The 16,341-nt window shown below is 39.9% G+C and overlaps 1 protein-coding gene across 6 annotated transcripts in view; it reads left to right on the top strand.

Moving 5' to 3' along the window:
• Positions 1–16,341, top strand: part of akap9 (A kinase (PRKA) anchor protein 9) — a 54,046-nt gene that overhangs the window by 2,092 nt on the left and 35,613 nt on the right. For 4 of the 6 annotated variants that reach the window (XM_025064883.1, XM_025064884.1, XM_025064886.1 and 1 more), the window contains exons 3-15: positions 5,064–5,336; positions 6,425–6,469; positions 7,217–7,279; positions 8,244–8,369; positions 8,509–8,664; positions 8,873–9,070; positions 9,481–12,282; positions 13,602–13,685; positions 14,941–15,088; positions 15,388–15,443; positions 15,519–15,636; positions 15,812–15,909; positions 15,990–16,095. In XM_025064883.1, coding sequence (XP_024920651.1) covers positions 5,064–5,336; positions 6,425–6,469; positions 7,217–7,279; positions 8,244–8,369; positions 8,509–8,664; positions 8,873–9,070; positions 9,481–12,282; positions 13,602–13,685; positions 14,941–15,088; positions 15,388–15,443; positions 15,519–15,636; positions 15,812–15,909; positions 15,990–16,095 — 4,273 coding nt within the window. Of the gene's footprint in view, positions 1–5,063; positions 5,337–6,424; positions 6,470–7,216; positions 7,280–8,243; positions 8,370–8,508; positions 8,665–8,872; positions 9,071–9,480; positions 12,283–12,762; positions 12,780–13,601; positions 13,686–14,940; positions 15,089–15,387; positions 15,444–15,518; positions 15,637–15,811; positions 15,910–15,989; positions 16,096–16,341 lie in introns of those variants that run through there. The other 2 variants (XM_025064885.1, XM_025064887.1) reach the window with 2 other exon arrangements.

Genomic DNA, 16,341 nt, shown 5'->3' with positions numbered 1-16,341 from the left:
GGTGAGAGAACGGCCGTCCCCCCTGGCCGCCCGGCCGTTCAGCCAGACAGTCAGTCAGACAGACTGACAGCCCGGCTAAAGCTACTGCTACAGCCACTGCCTCCTTTTGTCATCTTTCTGCCGCACTGTTGCCTTTCACTTTTCTAAGTAGCGTGAAGCAATTTGCAATGTGAAGCCCTAGACATTTCCTACATGCCGGTAGGAGACTGAGGCTGACAGGCAGGTGGAACTGGATTTACTGGACATATCCAAACATTGCCCCACATTTTAGTAGCAACTGGCTGGACTTCATGACAAATATATTAGCTTTGTGACTTATTGTAAACACTATTACAAACAGTACCACCACTTATGAAGCCACGTGCTGTATAGAAAATACAAAAAACAAGTTTTAAACATGTTACGCTTTGTGCACAGAAAATGACAGCAAGCAAGAAATTACCTTTTATTTCCTATCAATCACAGGACCCAGACATGGGTGATATACAGACATACAATTTCATAGATCATAGAAAAAACTCAGTCACAGATTTAATTACTGTGTTTAGCCCAGCAACATCTGTGGGCCCCCCATCAACAAAATTGGCCTGGGGCAGTTGCCCCTTTTTTTTTTCAACAGTCTTGTGCTTTTGGCGATGACCTATTATTGATGTTATCACAAAGCGGCATCAAAAAATAGGTCAGGGCAGCTACATCTTCACCCCACCCAAACATTCAGCTGTTTTTGCATGATGCTGATGGTGCAGAGAAGTAACCACAGATTGTTCTATCAACATGCACGAAGGCCATAACAATTCATTTACTGAAATAAACGAAAGGCCATGCAGCTGTGACTGCTAAGATGTTTGAACAGCCTTGTGGCAGCTCCACATTTAGTGCACACAAACAATCAATATTTGTGCATTTAAATGCCTGAAAGAAACTCTTTGCTACTTGTCGTATGATCACTTTAGGCACAGCGATGTGACCCTCGCTAGTTTATAAACCACGTATACGACGACTTCATTGTTCGATGTTATTTACTTTGCATTTGTAAGGAGCACGGCCCAGAAATAAATTGTCATGGATATAGAGTTATACTTTGCTGTTTCTCCCCCAAAAATGTCAAATAAATTCAAAATTATGTTTTTTCACTATTATGGCTTGTGTGTGGGACTGATGGAAAAATTTGTATGTCACAGATAAAAAGTATAATTATTGTTTACATTACATTTACTCAGTTAAACATGCACAGTGGATTCTTACAAGGAACCGGTTTTTGTGGCTCAAAGGAAATTTAGCAACTGAACAGCAAGAGACACAAGATAGAACATTTTGAAAATAATTATCAGAATTATGTGACGGGTTCTGCAGCAGAGATTTACAGGCCTGGGACATTTAAAGTGTTATGATCCTAATATCTGGTCAGTCGGTTATGAGTGTTATGATCCTAATATCTGGTCAGTTGTAGCACCATGTGTAGCTCCTGGCTACCATGAGTCTGTATCCAGTTGAACAAACATCATCTCCATGCAGATGATTTCTTTGGCAACGCATTTAATCCCTCAGTTGCCTACCATTACCCAACCACCTACGTACTGGCCCAGACAAACGGCAAAGGGTTGTTCCAGGATAGAGACGAAAAACTTGTACAAATGCATCTCACTGTGGCCACTGAAGCTGGGTGTGAAAGAGGTATCATTGAACAGATTCATCAATTAGAACACTTTCCCCCGTGGCATGTGAAAAGTCTAAGTTCCAATGTAAATGTGTGGATGTGAGGTTTGCACAGCAGGAAAAAAATTAAGAAAGACCATCTCTGTAGTGAAGTCTCTGGCATTTTGCTCCAGAAAGAGCCCCACTGTTCTGCAGCATTTTACACCTTGTTCTCCATAGTGTCTCACAACCATGTGCTCAGAAACAACCCTCTGCTGTAAGAAATGTCCAAAGGTGAATATCAGAGTCAATTAGCAACCGTGGTGATAGCTTAATAATGGATCGGCTCACTCCAGTATAGAATAGAAAAGCCTTTAGTTACTGTGGGAAATTCATCCATGTTGAACTCTCCATTGTGTCTTGTGTAACAGGCTTGCAAATAATTGCTGTGCAAGCAACAGCAGAGTCACACCATACAATAAGTACAGTACAGTGCTAAATGTGACCTGGTTTATTGTTTCAAGACATCAGACAGAAAATGGCTTTCCTTGGGGGGGTAACAACTATATTTTGGTTTATATGTGGTTATTAATTGTGTTTTTTTAATTACTTATTATATGCCACATATTACAATTTTTGAGATAAAAAAAACCCTCCTGGATGTGACATACACTTTCTTACTTTAAGGTGTTTATTTTTAAAAATCTTTTTTCCCCCATTTTTGTTTCCTTCTCTGCCACCAGAAGGAGGAATGTGAAGCGCTGGCTTCCTTGGTCCAGAAGGATGCAAACGTCATGATTTTTGTTTGTTCCCAGCTTCCTTTATTCTATCTCCTTGACACACGCAATAGAGTAAATAGTGGAGGTGGAGTCTGTGGAGGGAACAGTCAGAGACACAGTCAAAGTGTAGTTCAAAAGGACTGATTTCTGATGCATATTTCATACACGTTTGGCTATAACTGTAAATAACCATTTTATAATCATGGTGAAGAGGTGACCCCATATTTTGCAGACCAGATACTGAGCTGTGTGCAACAGAAGTAGGTGTTAGATCAGTGATAGTGTGAGGCAGCTCTGGAGAGGCTGAGGACACCTGAGGTAGGAGTTGATCCACTTACTAGATAAGGCCTGATAGTTAATCCTTCAGGTGACTCAGCATTGCCCTGCATTACTCTGTGATGCTGTGGTGAGTGGAGTCTGACCTTCATGTCATGTCACTGTTGATGTGTTTTTTATTTTTATTTTGTTTTCAGGTTTGTGTTGCTCCTGGTGCAGAGAACATGGATGATATCATTAGCAGGACGATGGTGCACGAGCGCCTCTGTGAGAGGCTTTGAGGACACTTGAAATTGATTGTGGCTTGAGTTTCAGGGAAACAGAGGGACATGTAGGACGATGAGAAATAAGAAGACACTTGAGACAGGATTGAGGAGGTTTTAGTCTCACATTCATACTTGTATATATTAGAACACTCTCGCAGAGGTTGATGAGAAATGTTGAATATATTGCCTTAAAATACACTTGCTGTGTTTCTGGTGTCCCTGTATCATCACATTTATAAGATTCATTATTGATTTTATAATAAAAACCCATAGATTATATACAAGACCAAACTCATGGGACTTGTGTTATGTTTTGCTGCTCCACAAGAGGAGATTCTGCATTTTTAAGTTCCTAATTCTTAGGCGCTGTACTGTTTTATTCTGCTAATACCTGAGCAATATTGCTGCAATTGATCAGCAGTAATAAAGTAATAAAGCATTTTGTGATTTCTCAGCTTAGTGCCCCATATTGTGCATTTTGTGATTTCTCAGCTTAGTGCCACATTGTTTATTATAACACCCAAGAACATATATTTTTTAATTGTTTTATAGGATTTTCGAACAAAATTCACAAGAATATGTCCTAAAAATCTTCTTTGGTGTAATTTTAAAAGTACCATATGATTTCATTATTTCAACAAATTCAAAGGACAATAATTCAAAAATATACATCTGAAAAAAATCTGTTTTTTCTGTCCTACATGATTTCAAAACTGATGATTTAAAAACAATTTTTCAGTGATCTATTATTTACTGACATGTCCTCCTGGAAAACACGTTTGAACAGTGTCTGTCGCTGACACGTGTCGCTGTTCATACCGACAGACACAACACTGGTGCCGTGGCCTCATTAGCACCACGGCCACTCACAGCAGACTGCAGTGACTGAGGAGGTATCAGTGTTGTCAGCTACTATTGGCACCCCTCCCCTCCTCCAAAAAAAAAAAATCAAAAAATCGTTCTGTGAATGTTTTCAGACAGCAGATGGTGGTACACCTACGTAGTCTCAGTTCCTCAGATGGTGATGGAGCCACACAGGCTCCATTAGTCCATATGTTCCACCAGTGCTGTGGTCTGCCCTGCCAAAATGTCAGCCCACTATTATAAGCAGCTCAGTCAGAGACGAGGGCTCCCTGTAAATCTGCTTTTTTTTTACAGGGAATTCTCTGGACATGCCTTTCAAATACAGGCTTCTCTGCTGTTGCTGCAGTTCTGTCAGATGTAAAGAATGGCTAATGAAGTCAGTGTTCATATACATCACTGGTATTTGATGGGTTTCCTATCACAAACTCAGGTGCTCGGTGGGTATATATTTGGATAGGAGGATAGGAGGGCAGAAGCACAGATCAAGAGCCCTTTGAGGTTTTTAGTTGTAGGTGGGGGACGTGATCACGACGCCCACTCGCTGCCTCAGTCGGTCTGCCTCTAACCTTTCCTACTCAAACAGCCAATCAGACTTGTCAAAGAACTGTCTGCTGTTTAATCTGCCTCTGCTCCTGCTGCAGTTTACTTTGCCTAATACAAAATGCAAAAAAAAAATGTTTGTAATGTCAGTAATTAATTCATTAATTAAAAAAGTATGCTTTTATTGTATGTATTTTTCTGTAAATGCCTGAGTTGTTTACATTTTTAAATTAAAATGTGGTATAGCTTGAAGTAAAACATTTATCCCGTGTCAGGACAGACTCTTCAGGTTGTCTTAAAAAAAAGGTAATCCCTTTAATTAGGATTAGTTCTTGGAACAGTTAGTGAGATGTGTTGCATTGAATAGACAGAAGAGGCTGAACTTAGACCTGCAGCAGAAAAGACGCTACATTTTCTGGAAGATGTTTCACTTGGGTTTACCCAAACTGTGCAGAGACACAGTAGGTGTCAGCTTTTATTTCAGGGCCAAAAAGTAAACTTTCTTTTTGATTATTTTTCTACATCCTTACATAATGTCTGGGCGTTAGGGTCAGAAAATTGGAAGCTTAAACTACACTGTTACTTAACCGTTTACTTAGATGTTAGCTACTTTCCATCATTAACGTTCAAATATAACGTTTGGTAAAGAAAAGTTTTCAGATGTTCTAAATTTAACACTGCCTGTGTCACGTTCCCTCTCCAGTTGGCAGAGTACCGCCAGAGAAAAGCTCACGCAGACTCGCAGAAGAAGCAGAAAAAGAAGAAGAAAAAGAAGACTGGGGATGACTTGGAGGGGGACTCGCAGGAACGGGGTGAGGCTGATCCTGATCAGTCTGTGGACACAGAGGAGGTCTCCAGTGGAGGACAGGATGGAATGAAAGAAGGAGCTAGAGATCCACCCACTACGGAGTTTACATTTGCAAAGACACTGCGTAGCGGAGAATCTGTCAAACATGACCAGACCTACACTATAGAGGTACTGCAGACTCACCCACTCACTTTGTGATGTAGTATGATGTAGCGAAAGGCCAATAGGTCAATTTCCTAAAAGATTTCCCATGAACAGAGTCTGTGTTGGGCCTTGAAGTTTAATTTAATCTTTAATTTCATCTTCCTTATAATAATTATTGACCTTCAGACCTTAGTACATTTTCATACATAAAGAAGCCTGATCACGTATTTATTTTCTCATTAAATATGTATATTTTTTTATCTGCACCTTGCAGTGTCTTTTTTCCTGAATCCTCTGTACCTTTACTGAAGAATGAGTCCACAAAACTACTGGTTGCTATGGAAACAGACAACTGCCTTTTAAGCAGTTGAGAGGCGTCAGTCTTACGAAACCAAACCCTGTGGCTTAGTAACACTTTCCAGCACAATGTAGGGTTTTATTTATGTCTTTGATCGTTCATACGGTCATTTTTGAGGTCGTTGATCGACCTGTGCTGTTCACACAGTAGCAACAAACCAAAACAAAGTCACGAATCTTTATAAAACCCATATGCTGCTGTGCTAGAAATAATTAATGCAGATAAATCGTTTTCCCACTTGCACTTTGTCTTTGTTATTTTTTTCAGAACAATTGCTGCTGGTGCTGTTTTTTTTTTTTTTATCACAAACAAGTCTGTCAGGGTCTTTGGTTTCCTTTCAATTTTTTCAGAAATATTTGGTTTGGACTCGCTGCTTCTAGCCTTCTCTGAAATCCTAGACAGTCAAGGCTAGTCAATTTATGGAAGAAAAGACACAATCAAAAAAGTTTATTGATAAAAATAATCTTTTATATTCTCCACATCAAACCTGAATCCAACATGAATCAGGCTTACACTCACAGCTGGTGTTGTTGCTCATGTTGGGCTTTCAATTAAAGCTAAATTGTCCTCCCGTTCTGCACTCCATGCAAAATAGGCCTCAGTAAGAGTTACTTTTATCCTGTGAGATTCAACTAGTGGGGCTATAAAATTGAAAAAATATTTTTGTGTTTTGCTCTGTGCAATTTTCATAATGTTTTGGGGTTTTTTTGTTCGAAATATAAAATGATTAATTTGTTTTAAATTCCTGTTGCAGCCGGAGAGTGAAGTGTCCACAACTGCTGAAGATTATTCCTCAGAGGTAAAGTGAACATTCCTAAAGATATGTTATCACATTTAGGACAAGCAGTGATTTAAAACTCTACAATTAAAAGGTTTCTTATTACGAGTTGAAAAGGACGTGTCCCTGTCAATGACTGTATTAGTCATTCCTTTGTGGTCAAAGCTGGTGCTAACCTTCGTGTAAAGAGCTTTTAAAGAAAGAGCAGTTTAATTCCTGCTTTTCTCTTTATAAATGAGAGTGGTTCAGGAGATTCTTTGACGCCTAAAAAAAAACATCTTTCTTCATGTCTTATTAAGTTTTAGAAAAAACATCCAGGTCTGCTTAATGTCACTGTACAACCATATGATCACCACTTAATGATGACAGTCTTCACTGCTCCCAAGGCTTTATTTTTTTAAAAAGGTTTACTTTTAACAATGAGGCCCATTTATTCTTTGAAAAGTCTTAGCTTTAAGTTGCAGTTGATGGTTAATCCAGCTGCTGTTATAGGAACTGACACACTGGTATATATTAGTGGGATTTATATAGAAATGATAAAAATATTTATTTTAATATTAAATGTTTAGGGGAATTGAAAGTCTAATATTTTACGAATGAAACTATAGTAAATCTGTGCATAGTCATGACATTTGAATAAGCACAAAACAACAGTTAAAAGATATGATGGAGAGAATGCATTTCAAGTGACATCCTCCTAATAAAGCCAACATTTTAAACATGACATTACCAAACTTTTTATCTCATGACATCATTGTGAATTAACAGGTAAATGGGTGCCACGATGAGATGACAGAGAATCTAATGATGTTCACCAAGGATTTTGTCTGGGTACAGTAATCCCCAAAAGCCAGTTCTTTTGTGTCATTGCTTGTCATTTTGCTAACAAACCCTCTGGCTGCCGTATCTAGCCTCTATTTGCTTGACAGTTTGGTCTCCTGCTAGTTTTCCTGTACCTCACTAACCAAGCCTGTTTTACTCTTTTCTGATCATTTTAATATTTACCACCTGGGATAGTATTTGACGTTAATGTTGTAGAATTTTGTTCTAAACCAGTATATTTTTATTTTAAAGCTTGACTTTGAGAGATAACAGAGTTTGACATTATATCTGGAAGCAGAAGGAAAACTGAGTGAGAAAGCTGAATGGGAAAAAAAAGGTGAAGACGGAGTGAGGACACAAAGTACTGTTCACACTCTCCTTGAACAGAACAGACAAAAGTCGTCTGATTGATGCAAAAAGGGAATTTGAAGCAGGAAAAATCTGGAAGTTGTTGTAGACGAGTCCAAAGCATTGGCTTAGTGTGTAGTTTGTAGGATTATATGTACCTCCTGTATCTCACCCTATTATATATGACCTTCCATCATGGACCCAACAATGAAAATGTGTTAACCCAAGCAGCTGATGCTGTGTTAACACTTCAGCAGCAGCATCATTTCTACCATCTCTACATTCCTCATGGGACGTTCGTCTATGGGATTGGCTGAGTAGATGTTTGGTGCTCTGTCTCCGTACTATAAATAGAAACTTTAATGACAGATTTTCATGGATTGCTTTGAATTTTGGGCTTTCTGTAGGTAGATTTTTACTTGATGCTGTATATCTTTTTTTCCGTTCATCTCTGGTATCAGTCAAGTTTTTTTTAAAATAAATGATGGATGTTCAATAAAATCCAGCTCCTGGCTCCTGTAACTGACAGCTGTTGCTCTGGCGGTGACTTTAGACTTCAGCTTGTATCATTTAGGCAAACCTGGTGTCAGTTTTGTTAACTCCTACCTGTTATTTTCCTGTTTAGGAGGAGGTGGAGGTTCAAGGAGACAAAATGCAAGTTATGGAGGATGTAAAAACGCAGACTGAGGAGGAGCTGAATCGAGAACTGGAGGAAATCAGAGCCAGCTTTGGTACAGACGAAGTGCAGCAGGTATCTATGTCACAGATTTTACTCTTTTAGTGTAGTATTTCCTCATCTACAACTCATAAAAGTCTGTTTCTCATTGCTGTACACTGCTGTCTATGGCTAAATGTGTGGTCACATTACACTACTCCATTTTACTTCTTAGCTACAGGACTTTGAAGCAGCTCTAAAGCAGCGAGATGGCATCATCACACAGCTGACGGCTAATCTTCAGCAGGCTCGTGAAGAGAAGGACGAGATTATGAAAGAATTTCTGAAGCTGACAGAACAAAGCCAAAAATTACAGATCCAGTTCCAGCAGGTGAGAATGTTTTACTGTCTTACTTTCCCATTTTCTGTCCTCTTTAATACAGGTAATTTAGTAGTTTTGTGGCGCTGCTTTTTTTCTGTTTGTACAATTATCAGTCACTCATTGTGTGGGCGAAAGCTTCCACCCGATCTAAAAGTAAAATGTATTTTCACATGTTTTTTTTTCTGACTCTGCTCTCTGCTGTGACTAATGGTCATAGCTCCAGGCAGGAGAGACACTGAGGAACACCAGCCACAGCAGCACAGCAGCTGATCTTCTGCAGGCCAGGCAGCAGCTTATCCAGTACCAACAACAGCTGGAGGAAGTGAACGTGGAGGTCAGGGAGCACCAGGAGAGGAGCAGTGAGCAGCTGCAGCACATCAGCCAATTACAGCACCAGCTGAACGAGATGGAGATGGTGAGTTTGACAGTGTGTTGCCACTAGAGCTTCATACAGTACATGTTTTTATGTGTGTTCAACAGTATGTTCATTTTCCAAAACTTCATATGCTGAATTTAGATGAAAATGGCAGAAATGTTAATTTCTTGAAATGCGTAACATGAACAACTGCTGTGTAAAAATACCTCTTTGATGAAAAAACTGATGAAAAAATAAAGTTTGGTTGTAACAATGGCCACATGAACTACTGCTTTGTAAAAATACCTCTTTAGACTGATGAAAAAATAAATAAAGTTTGGTTGTAACAATGGCCAGGAATGCTGAAGATCAATTTACAAAGTTTAGTTTTTAAGCATTTTAAAAAGCATAATGTTTTTTGTAATTATGTAATATCTTATAACTTTATATTTATCTCTTTTTCTCTGTAGTCGGGAAGACGATCTGAAGAGACCTTTATGCAAACAATAAACAAAAAGGAACTCTTGATTACCGATATGGAAAAAGTCATTTCATCTCGGGATCAGATGCTGGTGGAGTTGAGAACCTCACAGGAGTCTTTTGCACAAACCCTGGAAGAGAAAAGCCTTGTCATATCAGAGCAAACTGCAATAATCACACAGCATGAGAGGTCGTTGGCCTCGCTGAGGGAAGAACTCGTTAATGTGGGAAGGACAGATGAAAATGTTATACAACAGTCTGATGAAAAGGACTTAATAATAGCAGAACAGAAGAGAATCATTTCAGAGCAAGAATGCTCCGTCTCACAGCTGAAGGAGGACAGTGAGTCCTCCGAAAAATGTCTGCGTGACATCCAACGGCAAATGGCTGCAGGAGAATCGGAGCTTGAAAAATGCCAGAGTGAGTTAACAAACACAAAGTCTGAATTAGACAGTTGTAGAGCTGAGTTAGATGGTTTAAAAGAAGAGCTAGTTAAAGAAAAAGCAGAGTTCGAAAGTTGTCAATCTGAACTTTCAACCTCTAAACAAAAGGAACGAATGTCTTCTAATGAGATCATGCAGCTTATGGGCACGGTGGAGGAGCTCCAGAGACGCTGTCACCAGGGCAGCGTGACGGAGAGTGACACCGTCCAACAGATGCAGGAGGAGAACGCTAGGAAGCTGGAACTTCTTAGGGCAGAGCTGGATGAGGTGTATGGTCAGCAGATAGTTCAGATGAAGCAGGAGATTAATTTGCAACACTCAGAAAAAGTGGAGAAAATGACTCAGCAACACAGTACTGAGCTGGAGCTCCTGAAAGTACAACTGTCTCAGAGCTCCAGCGACAGCTCCGCTCAGATGGAAAGTCTCAATGCTAAGATTAAGGTGCTTCAGGAGACGTTAGAGCAAACACAAGCAACGCACGATCAATCCAAACTCGAGCTAAACCACATTGCCAGAGAAAAACTTGACCTACAGGTTAAAATTGAGGATCTTCTAAAAGATCTTCATTCTGCTCATGAGAAAGTGGAGCTGGTCTCCCACCATCTGAAATCTCAGGAAAGTCAACAGGAGGAAGTGCAGAGCCTCCAGGAGATGATCGACAGTTTGAAGAGTCAACTTGCAGCTGCTCAAGAAGCCGCACAAGAAACAGAAGTGAAGCACGAATCAGAAGTGACCAACTACAAAATTAAGCTGGAGATGCTGGAGAGGGAAAAAGACGCTGTGCTGGACCGCATGGCTGAGTCACAGGAAGCAGAGCTGGAACGCCTGAGAACTCAGCTCCTGTTCAGCCATGAGGAAGAACTCACCTACCTGCGGGAGGACCTGCAGAGGGAGAACTTCATGAACACAGAAAACCTCCTCAATGAAGCTGCTATCAAACATCAGAAAGTCCTGGATGAGCTGCGTCTAAATTATGAAGAAGAGCTAACTTTGTCTCGGTTAGAGAAGGAGAACTTTGCCAAAGAACGAGATGAGCTTCGGCATCAAATTCTTGGCTTGAAAGAAGACCTCAACTTGGCTTTGCAAACTTCCAAAGCGGATGAGTTGGTAGAGCAACTGCAGGAGCTCCAGGTGGAGCTTGAAGAGCTAAGAAAGGAGGGAGAAGAACGACAGAGACTGGAAAATGAAATTCAGACGTTGCTAAACCGGACGGATGTGCTTGAAAAAGAGGCAAAAGACAAAGAAGAATCCTGGGAGTTGGAAAAGAAAACACTGACAGAATCACATGACACTTTAAAAGAAGACTTTACTGCAAAATGTAAAGAAATTAACTTTTTGACTCTAGAGAAGAATCAAATCCAACATGAAGTAGATGCACTGAAAGAAAAAATTCAGAACCAAAAGACAACGTTCTCTTTTGCTGAGAAGAATTTTGAGGTAAATTATCAGGAGCTGAAGGAAGAATACATGTGTCTCGTCAAGGCCAAGACGCACTTGGAAGAGAAGACACTGAGGGAGACGCTTGAGTTTGAGACAAAAATCACCAGGCTTGAGTCTGAGATTGGGAAGCTGGAGTCTCGAAGGGATGTCAGAATGGAGGAGACACATACAGTCTATGTGGAAAAAGATACTACTGAGCTGATGGAAAAACTTAAAGTCACTATATGTGAGAAGGAGACAATCACTGATCGGCTTTCTGAAGTAAACGAGAAACTGTTGTCAACACAGAACAAAGTAGAGCAGCTTGAAGAAGAGCTGACAAAAGTGAGGAGAGAAAACACAGAGGTCATGACGAAAAATAAAAGATTGGAGAAAGTTCTGGAGGAGAACCAAGAGCAGATGCGAAAGCAGAAAGAAGAGCAAGCTTCTGATGATTCTCAGACTCAGTCTTTGCGAGAGGAGATAAAAGCTCTTCAGTCCCTGCTGCGGGCTGCTGAAGCCGAGAGAGACGAGATCAGACAGACCCTGGATCTCCAGCAGCTCTCGCAGCCTCCGTCTGCAGCCACAGTCCAGTGCTCGGGGGAGGGACCTGTTGAAGGACGGTCCTTGTCACAGAGACCAACAACAGCTTCACAACACAACAAACGCAAGAAACGACAGAAGACCAGGCAGGAGCACAAACCGAGCATCTCTTTGCCAGGCAGCAGAGGAGACACGCAGAGGGAGGAGGAAGAGGAGGCAGCAGCAGCAGCGTCGATTGAGGAGAAGAGGAGAGCAACTAGTGCCGCAGCGCAGAAGAAGCAGAATCCTCAGATGAAGAGCCAGGTGGTGTCACGCTCACAGCAGAGGGCCAGAACACAGGGCTCCAGCAAGGGACACCGTGTAGACGGGGAGAACACCAGCAAACAGGTAGGCGCTCATTCACATGCATTTACTGCAGCACTTGAGTGAGTGAGTGCAACAGTCGCAGCCGCTTTTTCTCTGCATCTGTGAATCCCATTAAATTAGAGGTTTCATTATTTTGCTGTTGCCATGTGGCATTTATCAAATTTATGCATTATTCTCGACTATCTGCAATTATTGCAGACAAAAAAGACTGCATTCGTAGCCACATGACGCTGTAACATAAAATAAATAAAAAATTGAGGCAGAGCCAGAGTACAAACTGCTCAAAGCTGCAGTGTGTCAAGACTTGTTATTCTTGTCATTTCTACTTTTAAAGGAACACTATGCAATATTTATGAGCTGCCTCCACCTGATGCTGCTGAGAAAAGATTGCCACAGTCTGACTCTCACTTTGGCTCGGCCACTTTGCCACTCATGTCATAGATTTAAAATCGCTGCTGTTGTGTAGAAACCTGTACATTCTAGTCTCTCTCCGTCCTGCAGGTAGTGAAGGGTTTGAGGTGAGAAGCCATTTTTCACCAGTCACTTCTGTGTCTGTGTCACTTCAAGCAGTGTCTCTGTCACACCAGGTCAAAGGCAGTGAATAGTTCATGTCTACCATTTCACCTGTGGGTTTTTTTCACTGTTCTGTCACCTCCTGTGGTTGCAAAAAAGAAAGTCAGTTTTAATGCTATCATGAATAAATCTTTATTGAAACTGAACTCAGGACAGACCATGCATCACATAAAAAAGATAATGGCAAAATGTTTTAGTTGATGTTCATTGATACATGGTTGAGGGACTTTTTTTAACAGAATAAAAACATTAAAAAAATATTTTGCTATCTTTTTAGTGACATACACGTAATGAGTAAACCAATAAAGCCATAGAATGAACCAGTGATGTGCAGCAGCATTGTGATGCTGTAAATGTTTAAACTGAGGTTAAGACCTTTAAGTTAAAATCCCCTTTAATTTGAACTAAGTTTAGTATTTGACTTTTTATTTCTAAAAGCTTTAAAAATAACTGTAGATACTTACAAAACAAAAATAAAACTGTGTTAAAAAAGCAGAATGGAAGGCTGTAATAATTATTATTATAAGTCTATAATCAAATGGTATTAAAACAAGTCAGGCAATGACTGGACAAAAGCTTCAGATATTGTTTTAATAAATGCACTTTATCTGTCATTATTTGTGTTTTTCCTTTTTATTTTTACCATTAGACGTGTGCTAAGTAACCTCCATGTTCTTACATTCTGTCTGTATGTCTGTCATATATTGCTGTACCTGTGCAGAGGCCTAATCACTGTAGTAATACCACATCATTTCTCGCATCTTTAGGTGAACAGAGATGAGATGGATGACTGTCACACTGATCCTGCCGTTTGCCAGAGAGCAGAGGAGGGAGAAGGAACAACCGAGCATGTAAATGTCACCAAAGCTAATATCCTGCTCTTGACTTAGCCTCACACATTATAAAGTGCAATAAATAGATACTCATTTTCCAGTTTGGTCTCGTTTTAGCTGATAAATACCGACACTGTCACTTAAGGAGGAAAATGCAGGAAAATAACAGCAGCTATAAGAAGTGTTAATGTGTTAATATAAAACAACTAACATTTTGCACACCTAACAATACAGTTTAAATAGTCACATCAATAAACAGATTTGAAAAAGGTTCAATGTTGGTACAAAAAAAATTAAAACAGTACCTAAAAAAAAAGAAAGACATTTTCAGAGGCAGGTGATTGTCATTAACTGTCACAGAAATGCACAGTTATGAATGAGCTTGCTGCAGTAGTTCAGCCAAGACTGTTTTGGCAGCTTTTCAGCACAACAGGAACACCTTAAATAATATCTCACTTAGCTCCATAACCACTGCCGTCTGCTTGTCTGTGTCTGGCTGTGTCTTGTTATGAAACAGCAACATGTATGTACTCGGAGCTTTGAAAGGACTCGGCAGGTACAGTCTGCCCCGGTACAAAGCACTTTTAACAGAGCTAATTAAAATTTAGAGTCCTCTGGGAGCTTTAGAAAAAACACCCAAAACATCCCAAATCAAAGGTAACACAATCACTGTTTCATAATTGTGTTGCCCCTAAATAATTAGTGCTAATGCATTATGTATCGTCAGAGAAAGGGACCTCACCCTGTGCCTTTTGTTGCCTTCAACAGAAGTGATAATGAATGCTCTCTCCTCCTGACAACTGCTGCGGTGTGCCACAGCTCTGACACAGTGGTGGGATTGAGTTGTTTACGCAGTCAGCTGCACTGATTTGAAGCACAATTTAAAATTGTTCTGAATTCCATGTGTTATTAAACTCTTGTGGTCTGCAACCATTTTAATCTGGTTTAAGGTTTCTATGGATGTAATACTAGTAATTATAGACATGCATTCAAAGGAGAACTCTAAAATGGTGTCCTTCAAATACAAGTATTGGACTGTAATTTCTGAGTTATTTTTACTACAGCTGGGACATAGCAATTATAATTCGATTATCATTTATGATTGTGACATTCTGTGCTTCTCAAATTGGTAAACCTTGGGTTCTATAGTATATTCAGTTCTTTATTGTGACTCATTATTATATGAAACTCAATTTATTTAGTAATGTCTATTTTTTTCCCTGTCAAATAGCCCAGTATCAAATATAATTGTATCTTCTTCTTCCGTCTTCAGGGTGAGTGCAGACTGCAGATGGAGGCCCAGCGCCTCAGCCTCTCACAGCTCCATGCTGCCCAGCTGGAACTGCTGCAGGAGGAGGCAGATGCCCTCACACATACTGCTGAGCCGAAGATGCAGAGCCAGAAAGTTCACAGTGACCCAGGTGAGGCTTCAGCTTCCTTTGTGTCTGTAGCAAAGCAGCTGTTCCCTGCAGAGATTGTGTCATTAATGATGTTTTTTTTTTGTCTGAGAGGGAATTTCTAGTAGTCTGTAGTCTGTAGGCTGTAGTCTGTTCCCTGCAGAGATTCTTTAAAGTGGAAGCAGCTGTTCCCTGCAGAGATTCTTTAAAGTGTCATTAATGATGTTTTTTTTTGTCTGAGAGGGAATTTCTAAAGCAAATCCAGATATAAAAATCATCTCAATATCCACTGAATATATTTTTCTCTATCTTATTTTTTACAGATGAGCCAATAAACTTGTTACATGCAGTTTCCGAAGAATGCCGCAAAATTATTCTGGTAATTCTTCATCAACAGTGTTTTTTAATTTAAAAGAAGACAATTATTTTAACAAAAATATATTGTTTCTTTCAGTCTTACCAAAAGATGTTTGGTGAAGAGTTTTTGGAGAATGTTTCTGTCAGTGAGCAGGTGCCTTCAGAGGTCAGACCACAAACAGGTGAATCCACCGCCACTGTCCTGGAGACTAAAGGTACATTTCTTTAAATTAAAAAAAAAAGAACATTTGCTTTTCTTTTGTTTCTGTTTGTTGTTTTTGTTTGTCTTCACACTGTTGACATTCAAATGTTTTAAAGAAAAGGTTTTATGTTGCATTCCATGCCTCTAATAATAATTATAATAAGGCACATTGCTCTCTGTTTTTGTAGAGCTTTATCAACGTCTGCAGCAGGTGAGGGAGAAGATGGAGCGGGAGCACGAGAGGCTGTCACAGCTCCAGGCTGAGCTGCGAGCTGAAGGGAACAAGGTAGAAGCTGTAGACTGAGCTTGTTCAAAGAAGAGAAAAGGAGACAAACAAGGACTAATCTGCTGCCGTTTCTGTCACAGATAATGGAGATGCAGAAGGCGTATGATGAGCTGAAGAGCAGCAGTGAGAAGGAGATCTGTGACCTGCGTGTGCAGGTCGCCGACTTTACTTCCTCTCCAAGCAAAGGTGAGTAATATTTAAATAAAAAATGATTGTCCAGTTGTGACACTTTAGTTCTCACAATATTTTTGCTTGGCAAACAATAATCAAAAGACGAAGCTATATTGTCTATGATATAATATCTGTTAGGTATAAGCTGTTTGGTTATAGATTTTTGTATAGTTTCTTTTAGCAGATTTGACCTCACTTTAAATGATCACTGAGCCTATTTGTTTTGATTACCTTTCAGCTGTTCCTGGAATATTTGTCATC

This window comes from Cynoglossus semilaevis, chromosome 18 (assembly GCF_000523025.1).
Source record: "Cynoglossus semilaevis isolate Cse_v1.0 chromosome 18, Cse_v1.0, whole genome shotgun sequence".
NCBI lineage: Eukaryota > Metazoa > Chordata > Actinopteri > Pleuronectiformes > Cynoglossidae > Cynoglossus > Cynoglossus semilaevis.
The sequence above is the reverse complement of the archived record's forward strand: the minus strand, read 5'-3'. Positions and strand labels throughout refer to the sequence as shown.